Source organism: Schistocerca serialis, chromosome 5 (genome assembly GCF_023864345.2).
Source record: "Schistocerca serialis cubense isolate TAMUIC-IGC-003099 chromosome 5, iqSchSeri2.2, whole genome shotgun sequence".
Taxonomy (NCBI): domain Eukaryota; kingdom Metazoa; phylum Arthropoda; class Insecta; order Orthoptera; family Acrididae; genus Schistocerca; species Schistocerca serialis.
Genome location: NC_064642.1, coordinates 246,283,912 through 246,298,695, shown reverse-complemented (window position 1 = coordinate 246,298,695; position 14,784 = coordinate 246,283,912). Strand labels below are relative to the sequence as shown.

The window sequence follows — 14,784 nt, the reverse complement described above, 5'->3', positions numbered from 1 at the left end:
TTAACATGTTCCCATTGCACTGTCAGCTCTGATTTTGAATAATTACACATCTTTGAGGAAAGTTTGTTACTACTGAAGATGACTGGGTTAACATGCTCCCACTGCACTGTCACTTCAGGATTCGCACTTTTAGCTATTTTATATTACACGGTGAAAAATTTGACGTGAGAAGGCTGATACAGATTTAATTGATGTGAATTCCATATGCTTAAACTATTAAATTTATATTTTATGATTAATAATAACTGCTAAAAATCTTTGCACATTTGTTTATGTAAATATGTAAGTCAAATTTCGTAATCGAACCCAGACTGGCAGAGAACAACCATCCTAGGTGAGATACCATTGTAAATATGTGTCATTAATTAAGTGTCATACGATTCCAGGATAATTACCATTGTACATAAATATACAACCTGACAGATGAGGAGTGAGACTCAAGAGGAGAAGATTGGCGGGCACAAGATGACATTTGAAGAGAATTGTTAGTATATGTGTAGAAAGGTCAGTAGTTCGTTGCATTGCATGTCTGTAGAGATCTCGTGCGAAATTCTTTCACACGAAATCTCGAGGGGTGTATGTAATGTAGTGGACTACTGAAACTATTGATACCATCGGCTCGCGAGCTATGCGGTGCCATGAATCGACATGAAAGAACAATTATATTAATATAAAATTACAGTGAACTTAACCTGGAATATCATCACTTTATTATAAAAAATCCACAATTGAAATTTCAGCATTTGACCATTTACAACTGCAAATGTATACTTCGTAAATAAAGAATTTTAACAATTGATGGTGACATCAACGTATTTTAAAAAGTGTTATATGACTGTTAACCTCAGCCATGAAAATATAATCAATACTGCTTCCACCAGTACCATTGGTGATGGTGGTGGGCAGTAATTGGAGTAGGTAAAGGAAATGAATAGGAGTAGGATGAAGAGATAAATTTCAACAAGTATGCAATCATAAAACTGATAAACTTACCTCTACGAAAGGATACAGTGACTCCTGGCTTGTTGAATCAAAATATCTATCAACATCAAAATGTAGTTTATATCGTCCACTACATAGCTCTAAATCCTGCAGGAAGTTACTGAATCGACCATCTTCATCAGTATATCTGCAAGAGTTTAAAGATAAATGTGTACTCTAGTCACATTAAAAAACATAGTATGTAAGTTTTAATGAAACAGGCAGAAAAAAATGCATCATACTGATGATATGTCAAACACAAATTAATTTAAACACACTGAGAAAATTTGCAATAGTCAAGCACTGGAACAAGTAAAATGGACAAAAGAAAAGGAATGCAGTTGAACAAATCTGACCTACACTCATGCGTGAAAACATTATGACCACTCCCTGCTGTGACACTGAATGCCCCATATTGGCACTGTAGGCACCTGACATGGTGAGGAAAGTAAATAGATAGAACACGATCTAATGGGGAATCATTCTGGTGACGATAGTGGCTGGAAACGGGAAAATTTGCTGACATAAGAAAACCTGACATAGGGTAAAATGGAACAATGGAAAGTCCTGCATGAAACAACAATTATATGGAAAAGACAAATTGTTAGTCACCAAATAGAGGCAGTGTTAAGTCGCAGATAGACCCAAAGAAAAAGAATTGCGATGCGCTTTTGTAAGCCAGTCATAGCACATGTCACATGATCTCGCCACCCGATGACAGCGGATATTCAGAGCATAGGACACGTGATGTAGTCAGCCAACAGCAACATCACTGTTAAGTAGCACGAACACGGAAAGTTAATAGTTTAAATTAATATACATAGTGTTGCTACAAGACAAGCAAAGCTTTCACATATAATATTGGTCTCTAAGGTTAATAAGCTGCAAGAGAAGCTAAGCTTTCGCATATAATGTTGATCTTTTTCGCGTGTATTACACTTTAAGATATATCACGTGAATGTGCCAGTAAAATTTTTGATAATGACATAAATGTCTGATCTTCTGGGTTCGAAATTCTTCTAAATGGCTCGTCACCAAAAAGTTGATTTTTAAATGAGAGTCAAACGCTCTGTGATTTAATAAATTCAAGGTACATTCTTGCATATAGTTAACTTACGTAAAAGGATATTTACTTTGAAAGTAACACTTTTCAAACCACTACTCACAATATTTTCCTGCGACCTGCTGGAAATAGGTTAGTTTCAGCAGTTGCCAGAGAGTGCAGGTAACAAGCAACATCATGCTTGTGGAGCTATCATGATGTAGGAAGCCCGTATATGCGTATGTGTAAAACACTGAAAGATCATACATAAAAGAAACAAGACATGATACTCCAAGAGCATCGGAATTTCGTGAACCATATTAAAATGTGCACATTTAAAGTGCATACTTAAAGTGCACATTCGTATGTCCACATTTCCAATGAAGTAGACCTCGACCTGATATTAAGCTTTTCAGTGTGGCTTTCGGAATGTAAATTTTCTTGGAGCACCAGTACTGTATATCACGTTTGGTTCTTTATTATGGCATAATGCCATACGTGCTAGAAAATGAAAACGTGTGCTTGAAATGCAGCGAACAGTTGAAACTACCCAGTACTGTGGAATTAACCCTCTAACGGTAAGGTTGGGGTTGGATCCGACCCAGCGAATCTGTTTTGTTTATAACTCCCCTCTCCCTTTTCTGAGAGCGCTGTGGTTATAGCTACCATATCAGCCAGTCATCCCGAGAATGCCGAGGAGGCCACGTCAGTCTGGTGAGTGACCTGCAGCTACCCTCTCTATCCGAAACCTACATTACCTGCGCTCGGGTTGGATCTGACCCCACCTTACTGTTTACGTCACACTTATTAGTTTCTTTTGTGGGGAGGATCAACCCCATATTGATGTTTATATTACATCTAAGTTTTATTTTCTCTTCGAGAATCTTACTAAAATGGCGAATCAACTCCTTACAACTCCTGAGGAGATATACAACGAGTTTCTCCGACAGGAGGCTGAGTCAGAGGATGGCAACAATATCGATGCAGAAAACTGTTCAGAAACCGAGGATGATGTATTATCTAATACTGATGACATGATGTATTTCACTGTGCAGCAGGAGCAGCCGAGTTTGATAATTCTCAGTCAGATGTAGATGACGAGAGAAATATTGAGCTAAGTAAAGACTTAGAGACAATATGGACCAACACACCATCCATTCAAAATTTTCGAGGACACCAGCGTCAAATATTATTACTCATCTCCCTGGTCCACGTGGGGAAACAAGGGGGGGTCACTAGTGAATTGGAAAATTTTTATTAATTATAGATTCGAAAATTATGGAAAAAATTGTTTTGTACGCAAATCTTGAAATTGAGAAATCTAGGCAAAAGTACAATACGGTCCAGTGGGTTCATTCACCAACAGAGAGCGTTGAAATAAGGTGTCCTAAAAAATTCTATGCTCAGTGTAGATGAGATGTTCTCAGCAATCTATGGACCTCCGGTATTCCGTTGCACTAAGTGCAAGAAAAGGTTTGCATTTCTTCTAGAAAACCTCCGCTTCGATGATAAAGCCACCAGAGAGGCCAGAAAATCAACGACAAATTTGCGACTTTCAGAGAAGTGTGGGACATGTTTGAATTTAACAGTGAAAAAAATTATAGTCCATCTGAATATGTGACAGTAGATGAGACTTGAGTTTTCGGGGTGCCTGTCCATTCCATGGAAACCTGACAAATATTGGTTGAAAATAATGTCACTATGCGACGCAAGGACATTATATTTTTTGCGTGGCATTCCATATACTGGAAAGGACAACAGAATAAAGAGGAGACCTGGAGATTTGCCTTTACCTGCCCAGTATGTTTTGCGCCTGACGGAATCTATCAGGGGTTCTAATAGAAACATTTCAGCGGACAATTGGTTCTCCTCACTGGAGGTGACTGACGCCCTCCTCCAAAAGACATTGAGGAGGAACAAACCGCAAATACCACCATCAATGCTGCTTTCCACTCCAGTAGGCTCTTCAACATTGATGTATCAGGACGACAAAACTTTGGTGTCATTTACCCCAAAGAAAAAGAAAAACGTTTTACTGGTATCGTCTATGCTCTTCTCTGGAGAGATAAATGAAAAATCAAATAAGCCTGAAATTGTGGAGTTCTACAATCTAACTAAAGGAGGGGTCGATGTATTAGATATGCTTTGCCACAGCAGGACCACAAAAAGAAAATTGAGAAGATGGCCCATGCGGTACTTTTATGCTATTTAAGACATCGCTGCTATAAATAGTTTTATCATTTCCAAAAGCAATAGCAGAATGGACAGCTTTTCAAATGACGCAAGTATATCATTTCTCAAAAATCTTGTGCTCTCTTTGACAAAACCTATTATGGGAAAGAGGTTGAATAACACACATCTTCCCCGTGAGCTCCATTCGTCTATTGGAAAACTTTTGAAAAAAGAACCAATCAAATTAGACAAGCCTGCCTAAGCACAGCCACTAAAGAAAAGAAGATGTGATTTTTGTGACGGATCAAAAGATAGGAAGGGGAATGCTTTTCGTAGTAAGTGTAAAGTGTAATCGTTCTATATGTGGGGAGCATAAAGTTATTATATGCCCTGACTTTAAAGAAACTGAGATGTGATAAATTGTGCCAAATACGTATTTTCAGGGCTGTATGTGATCGTTTCTAGGATAACATTATACATTTATTATTTGTTCCTATTACATTATGTGTACAAAGACATTTATTATGGAGAACTTTATATTTCGAAACTGCTGACACTATAATTATTTTCTACAATTAGTAAGAGATGTTTCTCATTTAGTTACTATCTTTAGAATTTCTAAAGCACTCAAGTTCCCAGTTGATGACTGAATCTATTGATTTTTACCATGTTTTCAATAATTTTATAGAGAATATTTCTATTAAGTATTTTTTTGTGATCAAGCTCCTATTTTTTTCCAAAGTACTTTATATTCTTACTTATTGACTGTAAAATGAAATTTAAAAAAAAAACTTGTTGTTACAACAAATATTATATGCGTTTAATTGATAATAAAACTTTTTCCCATTATTCATTTTTTATTTTACCCCAAAAAATCGATATTTGGAGGGTGGGGTCTGATCCAACCCCACCTTACCATTTATGTCAGGAAACTTCACCTTACCGTTAGAGGATTAAACATTTCGTTTCAAATACATTGACTGCCTCTGCAGAAAAGGTTAATAAAAGTCAAATTTCATTAGCAAACAGAGAAAAATAACTTCATTGTCCCGCAAGGCGATTAATGCTCGACTGTCAGGAAGGGGAAATAAAACAAAATCTGAAACTAATGACATATTTTAGCCCTCCGCAATTATGTGAATGTATTTTAATTCACTTGATAGCTCCCTGTCACAGATATCCATTTTGTTGTCATTTGATGCGAGAGTAAACGAAGGGGAAACAGCAAAATCACTAAATGTAAACACAGGTCACGTGGAGACTACCCACTATAACTTGGACTGCTCTGCACAACGGCCCCGGATCTACGATATTTGCGAACCTGGTCAATACCAAAAAAATCGAATTTTCAAAAACATGTCCATCTTGTAGTGCACATCTTTCTGAAAAGTCTGAAACATAACACGTGTGTTCGAGGAAATGCAAGACATATTATTTGGTCTTAAGTATGTCAAAGTGCAGTGCCACGCCTCTTCATATAGCATTCTTCTACCACAAATCACTATATTTTGCTCTGTGGAATTGAAACGTGTATATTTTGTAATGGATGCCATCAAACTATATTCAGGACAGTGGAAATTGAAATGTCCTGTGGTGCCTCTCCTGCTCCCAGTCGGCCGGTTTGACCTGGGCCTCTTTTTTTTTTTTCTCACAATTAATAGCCGATGGGATTATTTGTAATCGGGAGAACAAGAACTCTTCAGAAAATTTGAACTCTTTATTGCCTGTTAGCTAATAACTTGCTGTTTTGTCTGAAATAAAATTAAATATAGAATACATAAAACCAATAAAGACAAGAGATAAGCAAGAAATTACACATTTCTTCAATCCTTAGTTCATAGCACTTTTTTCCTCTCTAATCTTGCCACAGCTTTACATGGCGCGCTTTCCTTTCTGCGAAAGAATCTATTACCTCAAAGTTCGTCAAACGTTTTGCTACATGAAAAATCGGAAAGTCGTTGTCTAATACTGAAAAAGCTGTTAACACAAATAATACCCAAGACTGGTGTGGTTTCTCGATCTGATTAAGACTATTTTGTCACTGTCTGCTAGATAAAACAAAATAGGCCTTTGTAATATGGTAGCAATTTTGTAACACACAGCAAATAAATGAGACTGTTCTGGCACAAATGCCCATTTTTATAACACGACAGAATATAATTCAGTAAGTACCAATATCAAATGCCTATTAGGCCTATTACAAGCAAAAAGCTTTATGTTAGGAAATAGTTTCACATTTCATTCATACGCACCAGTTTCTCAAGCACGAGATGGAAAAGTAGTATTAAAAATTTTTTGTACAAATTTGGAATCGTCTTTTTCTTCCATAATTTGTTTTATGTCCCCATTTCTTCTCCTTCCCCATTGTAACAAACAATCTTGTCATCACAAATTCTGTAGCTATTCGTGCCATTGTCAAAATTTGTTTGTCGATTAACTTCACTAACCCTGCCGGAATCACAGGTTTAGTTATCCCGCGATTATTTTCCAGTTAGGCGTTATACGTGTTCGTACAACACATTACTCCCAGAATAGAACTTAAGCGGCTGCCATCCGGGGACTGCACTACTCGTCCTTACTAGTGTAGTGATCTGGTCAAAAATTTTCTGTCAAAATTTCATTTTCTTGGATACACCGAGAAGATAATACGTAATCTTTCTTACCTGTTATTCCTGTCAGTCAATTATTTCCATTCAGGTAGTGTGAATCTATGGATTTCGCTAGTAATTGTAACAACACTGATCATTCGTAAACCCAATCAACCACATAATCAGACAGTGAGTAGTATTCATCCGTTTGGCTTTACTCCGCTCAGTTCGTATAGCCCTACCCCCTTTTGTCTGCAGAAAGTTTATTTCTAGATGTGAAGAGGATTCTCCTGTCAGAGACATCACGTATACTATGCATGCATTTAAAAATCAACTTATGATTCATTCAGAAATCAACTTAAAAGTGTTCAAAAATGTTCAAAAACCAACAGGGAAGCGTTTCAAAATCATATTAATAATCGATAGACAAACATGCGCTGGATGGTAGGCACTTTGTGAAACAAGTTTTTTCCCGCCTTAAGAATATGAATTTGGCGCCCCCTTTTTGCGGTAGCATCTAACTGCTTGCTGCGACTGCTTGCACAGCCAACAGCCACATTTCTGTAGCCAGAAGCGGGAGACTCTACTACTCAAACGCGACTCAACTGCACATGCGCCCACTTGTAACTGCTAAAACAAATCTAATGTAAACAGTTGCGACTTCACGCTCATCGGAGGCAATTTTCTGTTATGAAGCATTGCATGGTCTTCCTAAAGCCTTTGACACATTTTGCAGTTGGCGGGCACTTGCATGAGCACTGTGTGTTGTTGTTGTATATGGTCTTTCCTTTGTAAATTTAAGTAATCTTCGTTTTTTTCTCTCATTCACGTTTTATTGTTGAAGTATTATTCTGCAGTAGCGGGTTACAGTAATATTCTTTGTTAGAGTATTGGTTCTTACCGGTCAAAATTACGAAAATTCAACTGAGAACTAAAACAATGAAAAATTGCCGGAATTCTAAAAAAATCCTGGGTTTTTCCCGGTTTTCTCCCAGATGAAAAAATTCCCGGGTTTTTCCTGGATCTCCTGGTTGTCCCAGGTCATATACACCCTGAAATGGTTTCTGTGCAATGTGACCATATCTGTAACAGTCCGTTTGGGTGTATATTTTATGGTCACCACAGTGCCACAACACAGTGTAAGCAAAAATTCTAATCACAGAAGGCAGTTTGCACACATCTCCTAAACTAAAAAGAAAATGACTTTGAAAAATTTCACCTTCTTGCACCTGACACCAGGTGTAGAAGTACTGTGGCCTAGATATTTTGGGTTCAGACACCTTTTCCTCCATTGCAAGGCCAGTGTCAGCCTGAAAAGTTAGTTAAAAGACCAGCTACTACTGAATGATCTCAAACTCTTCTTCTTTGCACAATGTGTATTCAACTGATGTTACAATGTGTACATGGGCACTTTACAGTTGCTTACAGCCCCAAGCTATTCAGTATTAGCACTTTACAATGTCTCTTCTGTATCAGGGCCATCAACTAATGACTTTTTCTTCATAGAGATGTCAACATCAATGTCTCCTACTCCTGGCGGTTTAATGGACCAGAGTGTATCTTCCATGCAAGAATAAGCAGCTGAAATGGAACTCCAATGGTTCTTGATGTGGTATTGGTGTCACATTTCCTGGTACGTATCTGTAACCATCTTGTGTTTGATATCAGTAGATTTATTTAGTAAAATTTCTTTTCAGCAGCCTTTATTTGTGTATGCTGAGGTGGACCTGCTAGACAGTTCCATTCAACTGCGCTCAAAACAGTGTTCGTAGTACTTTGTCTTCTTGTGCATGGGTGGATGCTGAAATGAACATTATTTATCTTCCAAACCACTTGAATGACAAACAACTGAACTTTGAATCTTCTTCATTCACACAACAACATCGTCTTTCTCATAATCCAATCTCATATACTAAGCAAGTTGACAGACCTTTTCAGTTCATGTCACTTCTTCTGTGAATTTCTCTCTCTAGGCATAGGCTATCCCTTCCATGGGTCGCATACCCTTTACTCTCCAACATATTTATTGTATAGGAACCACTGCATGACAAACACTCACCAATATGCAAAGCATCCTACTCTCTTTTGCTATTCATCCAAATGAAGATGCTGTTCCTTAACCTTTTGACCCCTCTTGGTCACTATACAGTTACTTCCCATGCTCCTCTAAATTCACATTCATACTTGTACTTCTTTTCATTTGGTAACTCAGTGCTGGTATTACTTAAGAGTTTGTTACTTATATTACCATATTTCACACCACTGATCATTTTAAGAGAGTCAATAATGCCTGTACACTGTTCACTTCTATGAGTTACCTCAAGTATTGTTGCTCTTATTTTAAATATTTTAAACTCTCCTAGCACAACATATTCTCTATTTAAAACTTTAAGGAGTACAACAGTATGAAGTTATCACATTTAACTTACATGTTAGCACAACATGATCTCCTTTAGGGAACATTTTCCCTTCCTCTACCCCTCGTTTATCAGATGTTTCTAACATGTTACCAAACAATACCATAAATGACAGTATAATTTATAATATATCAAAAACAAAATCTATGTGTATTTAATACATATATTGTCTGTACTTCTTTGGTCCCTTTAATAAGGTAGCTTCTATATTAGAATTTTTATCATTTGAGGAGTATACTTTTGTTGCCATTTCCTCACCTTGACTTTTCAAATCATCTAACTCTGTCTAATATTTTTAGTTTCTCTCCTTCAGTCTCAAAAAGAGCCATCAACTCCTCAATCTTCGTAGTCAGAACTGGCATAAAACTATAACCAAAAATAAATATTTAGATTTAAAAGTATTTTAATACGAACACTTCTTATCCGCCTTCCTACACCAATTCAAACATAAACACAGGACACGAAATCTACGTTCTGGTCTGAGTATTCTCACCAAATGATGAAAACAGGTTGTTGCAGTGTGATGCCGGTGAGTGGCAAACATGTAGCCAATGCAGCATGTCTATGAACTGCGCCGCTGACAGTGTGTGAAGATTAGTTGCCGTTGTGTCAATCATTGCCTGCTGTAGCAGTGTTGTGGACTGCTGAGTTAGTGGCAGCCCTCTGACCCAAGACAGGAAATCTTCTTAGACAAATGATGAAACCTACTAGTGTTCCAGTGTCTAGTTTGACTTGAACACAGTTGTATTTACTGTTGTTGTCCAAGTTGCTGTGGACAACGAAGTATAATCTCAAACTCCTTTTTCATTCAATTGTCTTAAATTCTTCTTTTAGGTAGTATTTGATATTACTTTTCTTTTTATACTTCAATTTATTACTCTACACTACATACATTTAGTCTTTTTTTCTTTTGTTGTTGTTAGTATCGGTTGTCCTTGGCAACATGGATTTTCCCAAATTATTTCAACGAAATTTGCATAAAATTTTCTTCTTCTCTCTTTTTTTAGTACTGTTAATACATGTTATTCACCTAGGTCACCATCATGAGATCGAACTGCGATGGTTTGTGGTGGGGCATCAGTGCTACATTGCCCATGTGCAATCTGTAACTCTCTTATGTTTGATATCGGTAGATTTTTTTTAATAAAATTTCTTTCGGTTGCCTCCCTTGATATTTGCCGAGGTGGACCTGCTAGCCAATTCCATCCAACCATGCTCCAACAGTCTTCACAAGACTTTGTCTTCTTGAGTGTGGATGGGAGCTGAAAGAAAGCATTATTTGTCTACCTGGAAACATGAATGATATAAACAACTGAACTTTAAATCTTCTTCATTAAAACTTTCTCTTACAGCAATATTGTCTTTCAGAACATTGTTTCATATATTAAGCTGGTTAAGAGATCTTCTTTAACACATGCAGCATGTGAAGAAGCATGACAAGATGTATATCTCAACATAAGCCAACTCAACAGCTATTTCTTACACCATCTATTGTAACTGTGACTTTTTTTCTTTTTGTCCTTGTCTTCTGAACACCTTCAAAGCATGATGCAATGCAACAAATGGCCCCACACAGCAGGTGGAGATGCTCACTTGTTGTCTCTTCCTACAGTGATGCGTGCAAGGAGTTCTCCCATCTGCACACATTGTAATAATATCGCATACAGTGTGATGTCCTGACACTTAGTCAACTACTACATGTCACAAACATCTTCCCCCTTTATGGAAACTTGGAAGTGAAACAGGTCACCCTAAAAATGTCAGATCACACTTCACAACGTGGAGTAATCACTCATTGCAGAAAGTGCCACAACACAGTGTAAGCAAAAATTCTAATCACAGAAGGCAGTTTGCACACATCTCCTAAACTAAAAAGAAAATGCCTTTGAAAAATTGCAGACCTCAGTCACTAGATTGAAAGATTAGCCTGGGCTGTGACACCTGGTGACAATGGCTGCATGTGAGTTGTGGTTCTGAGAGTGCATGTACGTTATCTATTTCGGGAGAAGGACTTTGTCCATAAGCTTAATATTTTAGCAGTCATTTCCTTGTACCCATCTGTAACTCAACGCCACCTCTATGTTGCGGGTAGCAATCTTACCCTTCCATATTGTTGTCATGAAAGAGGATAAAATGTTATGACATGGCACCCGGGACTGAGCATTTGGAAAATGACGTTGAAACCACAAAGGCGACAATGTGTTGGACATTCACACCTCATCACAGATCATGGAGGCCAGTGGCTTCCCTGCAGTGGTGAAGTGTTGCAATTTTTGTACGGTAGGCTGAGGATTACGATTTTCAAAACAAGAAAAAATCTTAAAACAAAGACTTGTGAAATAGAAACACTGCAAAAGTACCTCAATTACAGATTTCTAATAGGATTGAAATGACTACAGAAATTGTTATAAATAAATACAAAAAGTATTAAACACCTTCATATAAATAAAAATACAACACAGAGTAACTCACCGTTACATTTCTTATATATTAGTTCTATCCTCCAGTCCCTTTTCTGGGCGTAAACATCATAATTTATAAGGCTCTTAGCTTCCACTATGTATTTCAGAATAATTTCCTCACATCTTAGTCTTTCAACAGTCTTAATGCAGTTTTCAATTTTGAGCTTACAGCATCTTATGTCCACAGTTTTACTTTGCAAGCTGGCCAACAAAATACTTGTATGCTGGAAAATTGTATTGTACAACTGCAGTAGAAAAAGAAAAGTTTGATTATCCAGTATACTATTTAGCCCAACTGCTCGATGAAAAGAATTATCATCCCACCCTTCATTGTTCCTCACATCATTAAACACTGTTCTCAGTTTGTATAGTGAAGATTAATGATTTGTACACTGCGTGAATGAAAATTCTACCTTGTTTCATAATGACTTGGTAGTTTAGCTCCCCTTTCCCTTAGAAGTTCAATTCTTTTGCTGGAACGGTTAAAAATTGCGTGAAATCCTGATAGATTTGCTACAAAAGTTTTCGCGTGTGTAATTTAAAAAAAAAAAATTTTTTTTAAGCATGCAGGAGGCCAAGTTCAACTGATGTGCATGAATGGACACCGAATGGACACCACAATTTTTCCCTACCACTGCACTGCAGCTACAGTATATTTGTGATACTAATTTGTTTTTCAATGTTCCAACTGTTTAGCACTTGAAACTAAACACTGGCTATGCCTTGTGCATTCCGGTCTTTGGATATGTCATAAAACTCTATGTTTCTCTCTTGTATTTATCCTGATTCGTTATTTGCAAAATAAAAAATTACACTCATTTGACTTCTAATTGAGATATCCATTGTTTCGTCAGCTTGTACTGATATAAAAGGGAATATTTTTAATTTCACTTGAAATTTGTTCTTTAACAACATCCATAATACAAGCTTTTAATTCATTCTGTGTGTCAGAGGAAGTGCCTTTAAATACTCCATCGGATGTTACATATCTTTCATGTATGGTTTTTTTTTCCACTAAGAAATCCAAAAGTTCTAAATAATTTTCTTTATTTAGTGACACCTCAGACTCGTCATGACCTTGAAGAGCTAAATCTTGCTGTACTAAAAAGCAGACAGTCAAAGTAAGTCTCTCCATAATACTTCTCTTTTGATCACCCTTCTCATTACAATTCAAAGCCTCCAGACGTGTTGTTTTTGAAAGAGCATGGTCAATTCTTACTGTACCTAGCTGATTGTATTTAACAGCTGCTGTTATATGTGAAATGGAACATCCATGCTCTTCAGCTTTTGAAAGGAAATTTTGAAGACTCTCTTCACCTTCTCCCCACTTATGCCATTCCAAACCATCATTACCCATTCCAAATAATACACAGTAATAACAATAAAGTTTGTTCCTTACAATGCTGCCACAACTGTGGTTTGGGATTGTACCATTGTGTTTGGAAACAGCTTACAAATTTTCCATAAGATTTTGTAATAGGCAGACTTGGCATCAGCTTTCACTCTTTCACCAGGAGTTTATCTTCCAAAGAGAGGCGAGAGAGGACTGCAGGGTTTTCTATTAAAAATTCAGTGGGCGTCCACTGGGGCCAAGCCGCACAATAACCCTGGGTTCGGTGTGGGGCAGCAATGGGGTAGGTGGACTGCTGTGGCCTGTTATGGAGTTGTGAACCACTGAGGGCTATGGAAGGACGAAGCCTCTCCATGGTTTCTAAGTCCCCGGTTTAGTACAATACCATACAAATTTTAATCTGAGGAACAATGAAAATACATAGACTATTCCCTATCATCTTGGAACAACATCCAATGATGCATTCACATTTATTTTCTATGAATTATGAATGCCTTCTTGTTCTTTGTGTTTTAAGTAAACATTTAAATTAAGAGTTTATGGTGTTTCATTCTACCTGGCTTGCTGCTAGTGTGTAAAGGATGCAAAGTAGTGTTGTTAGGGAACTGCTGAATGACTTGTCATTCCAATGCGTGTATCCGCCTGCATGTGAGAAGTAGAAACAAATCAAACACCAGCTTTTAAAAACCGTATCCAGGCTGTAGAAACCCCAGTCCATCACGTGAAAGAAATGGGATTACTGCGAATGCTCATAAGAAGCATGGAACTCCGAGCTACTATTGGTTGCAAAGCTAGAGGAGTGGTGCATTATAACACTGACGGATGCATATACAAAGCTCAGACATACAATATTTGAAAACATTTATTAGGGTATGTGAACAGATCTGATTAAATTCAGTTTGGATGAATTGTTTTGAATTTTTTGGGTAGGCTCAGCCTTAGAGCCTTAATGGATGCACCACCACTGCTTGCCTGCTATATTAAGAAGGTTAGGCAGTGATCTGTGCAACATCTCATGACAGAGTACGATGTTGGTGAAGGCACAAGTGTTTCAGAGCACAGCATTCAGCACACTCTGCAGCAAACAATCCCTAAGTGGTCCCACACTTGTGACAAAGCAAGTTGGGATATTTTTACTTCTCCTCTTGTTTTGCCATCTGCCTACTTAAATTCATTTTTTCAATTTTAACTAATTACCATTAACATACATGAATATAATCTGCATTTCCATAGAAGAGAAAGGTTGGCATCCAGTTTTACAGAATATAGCACCTGATCTAGTTTCGTGCTTAGTTTTATGAATGTAATTGATTTTCTAATTTAATTCAATCATGCCTAGTTAGTATCTTTTGTTATAGGGTGAAATCAGTGACTGTTTCGTAACTTAAATTGTTGGTGTATAAACAAATAAAATTTCTATAATAATTAAAAATGTTTGGAAGAGGAAACACTAGCATTCTTTAAGTATTTATTTGGCTCTATTCGAAAACATGTTTGCAAAGCCAGCCCTTAATTAATTCCAAATTAATTAACAGTTTTGTCAAAAGTATTGTCTGCATAACAATATTTGTTAATTTCATGATTTAAACAAATAATTCGGCCTAAGACTTGTAGTAGAAGAAACTCTTAAAGAGACTGAATTTTTTGATGTATTCAGTTAATTTAATGAGTTAAGTTTTAATTGCAATTTCTGTAAATTTAACTTCAAACAATGTGTAGTTTCAGTACCTATTATTGGAGGATATATAAGGGCCCAATTTTTGGTCCCGAG

At 37.0% G+C, this 14,784-nt stretch overlaps 1 protein-coding gene across 2 annotated transcripts in view; it reads right to left on the bottom strand.

Annotated features, from left to right (window-relative positions):
* Positions 1–14,784, bottom strand: part of LOC126480986 (uncharacterized) — a 76,752-nt gene that overhangs the window by 10,388 nt on the left and 51,580 nt on the right. For both annotated transcript variants that reach the window (XM_050104425.1, XM_050104424.1), the window contains exon 5: positions 994–1,129. In XM_050104425.1, coding sequence (XP_049960382.1) covers positions 994–1,129 — 136 coding nt within the window. The remainder of the gene's footprint in view (positions 1–993; positions 1,130–14,784) is intronic.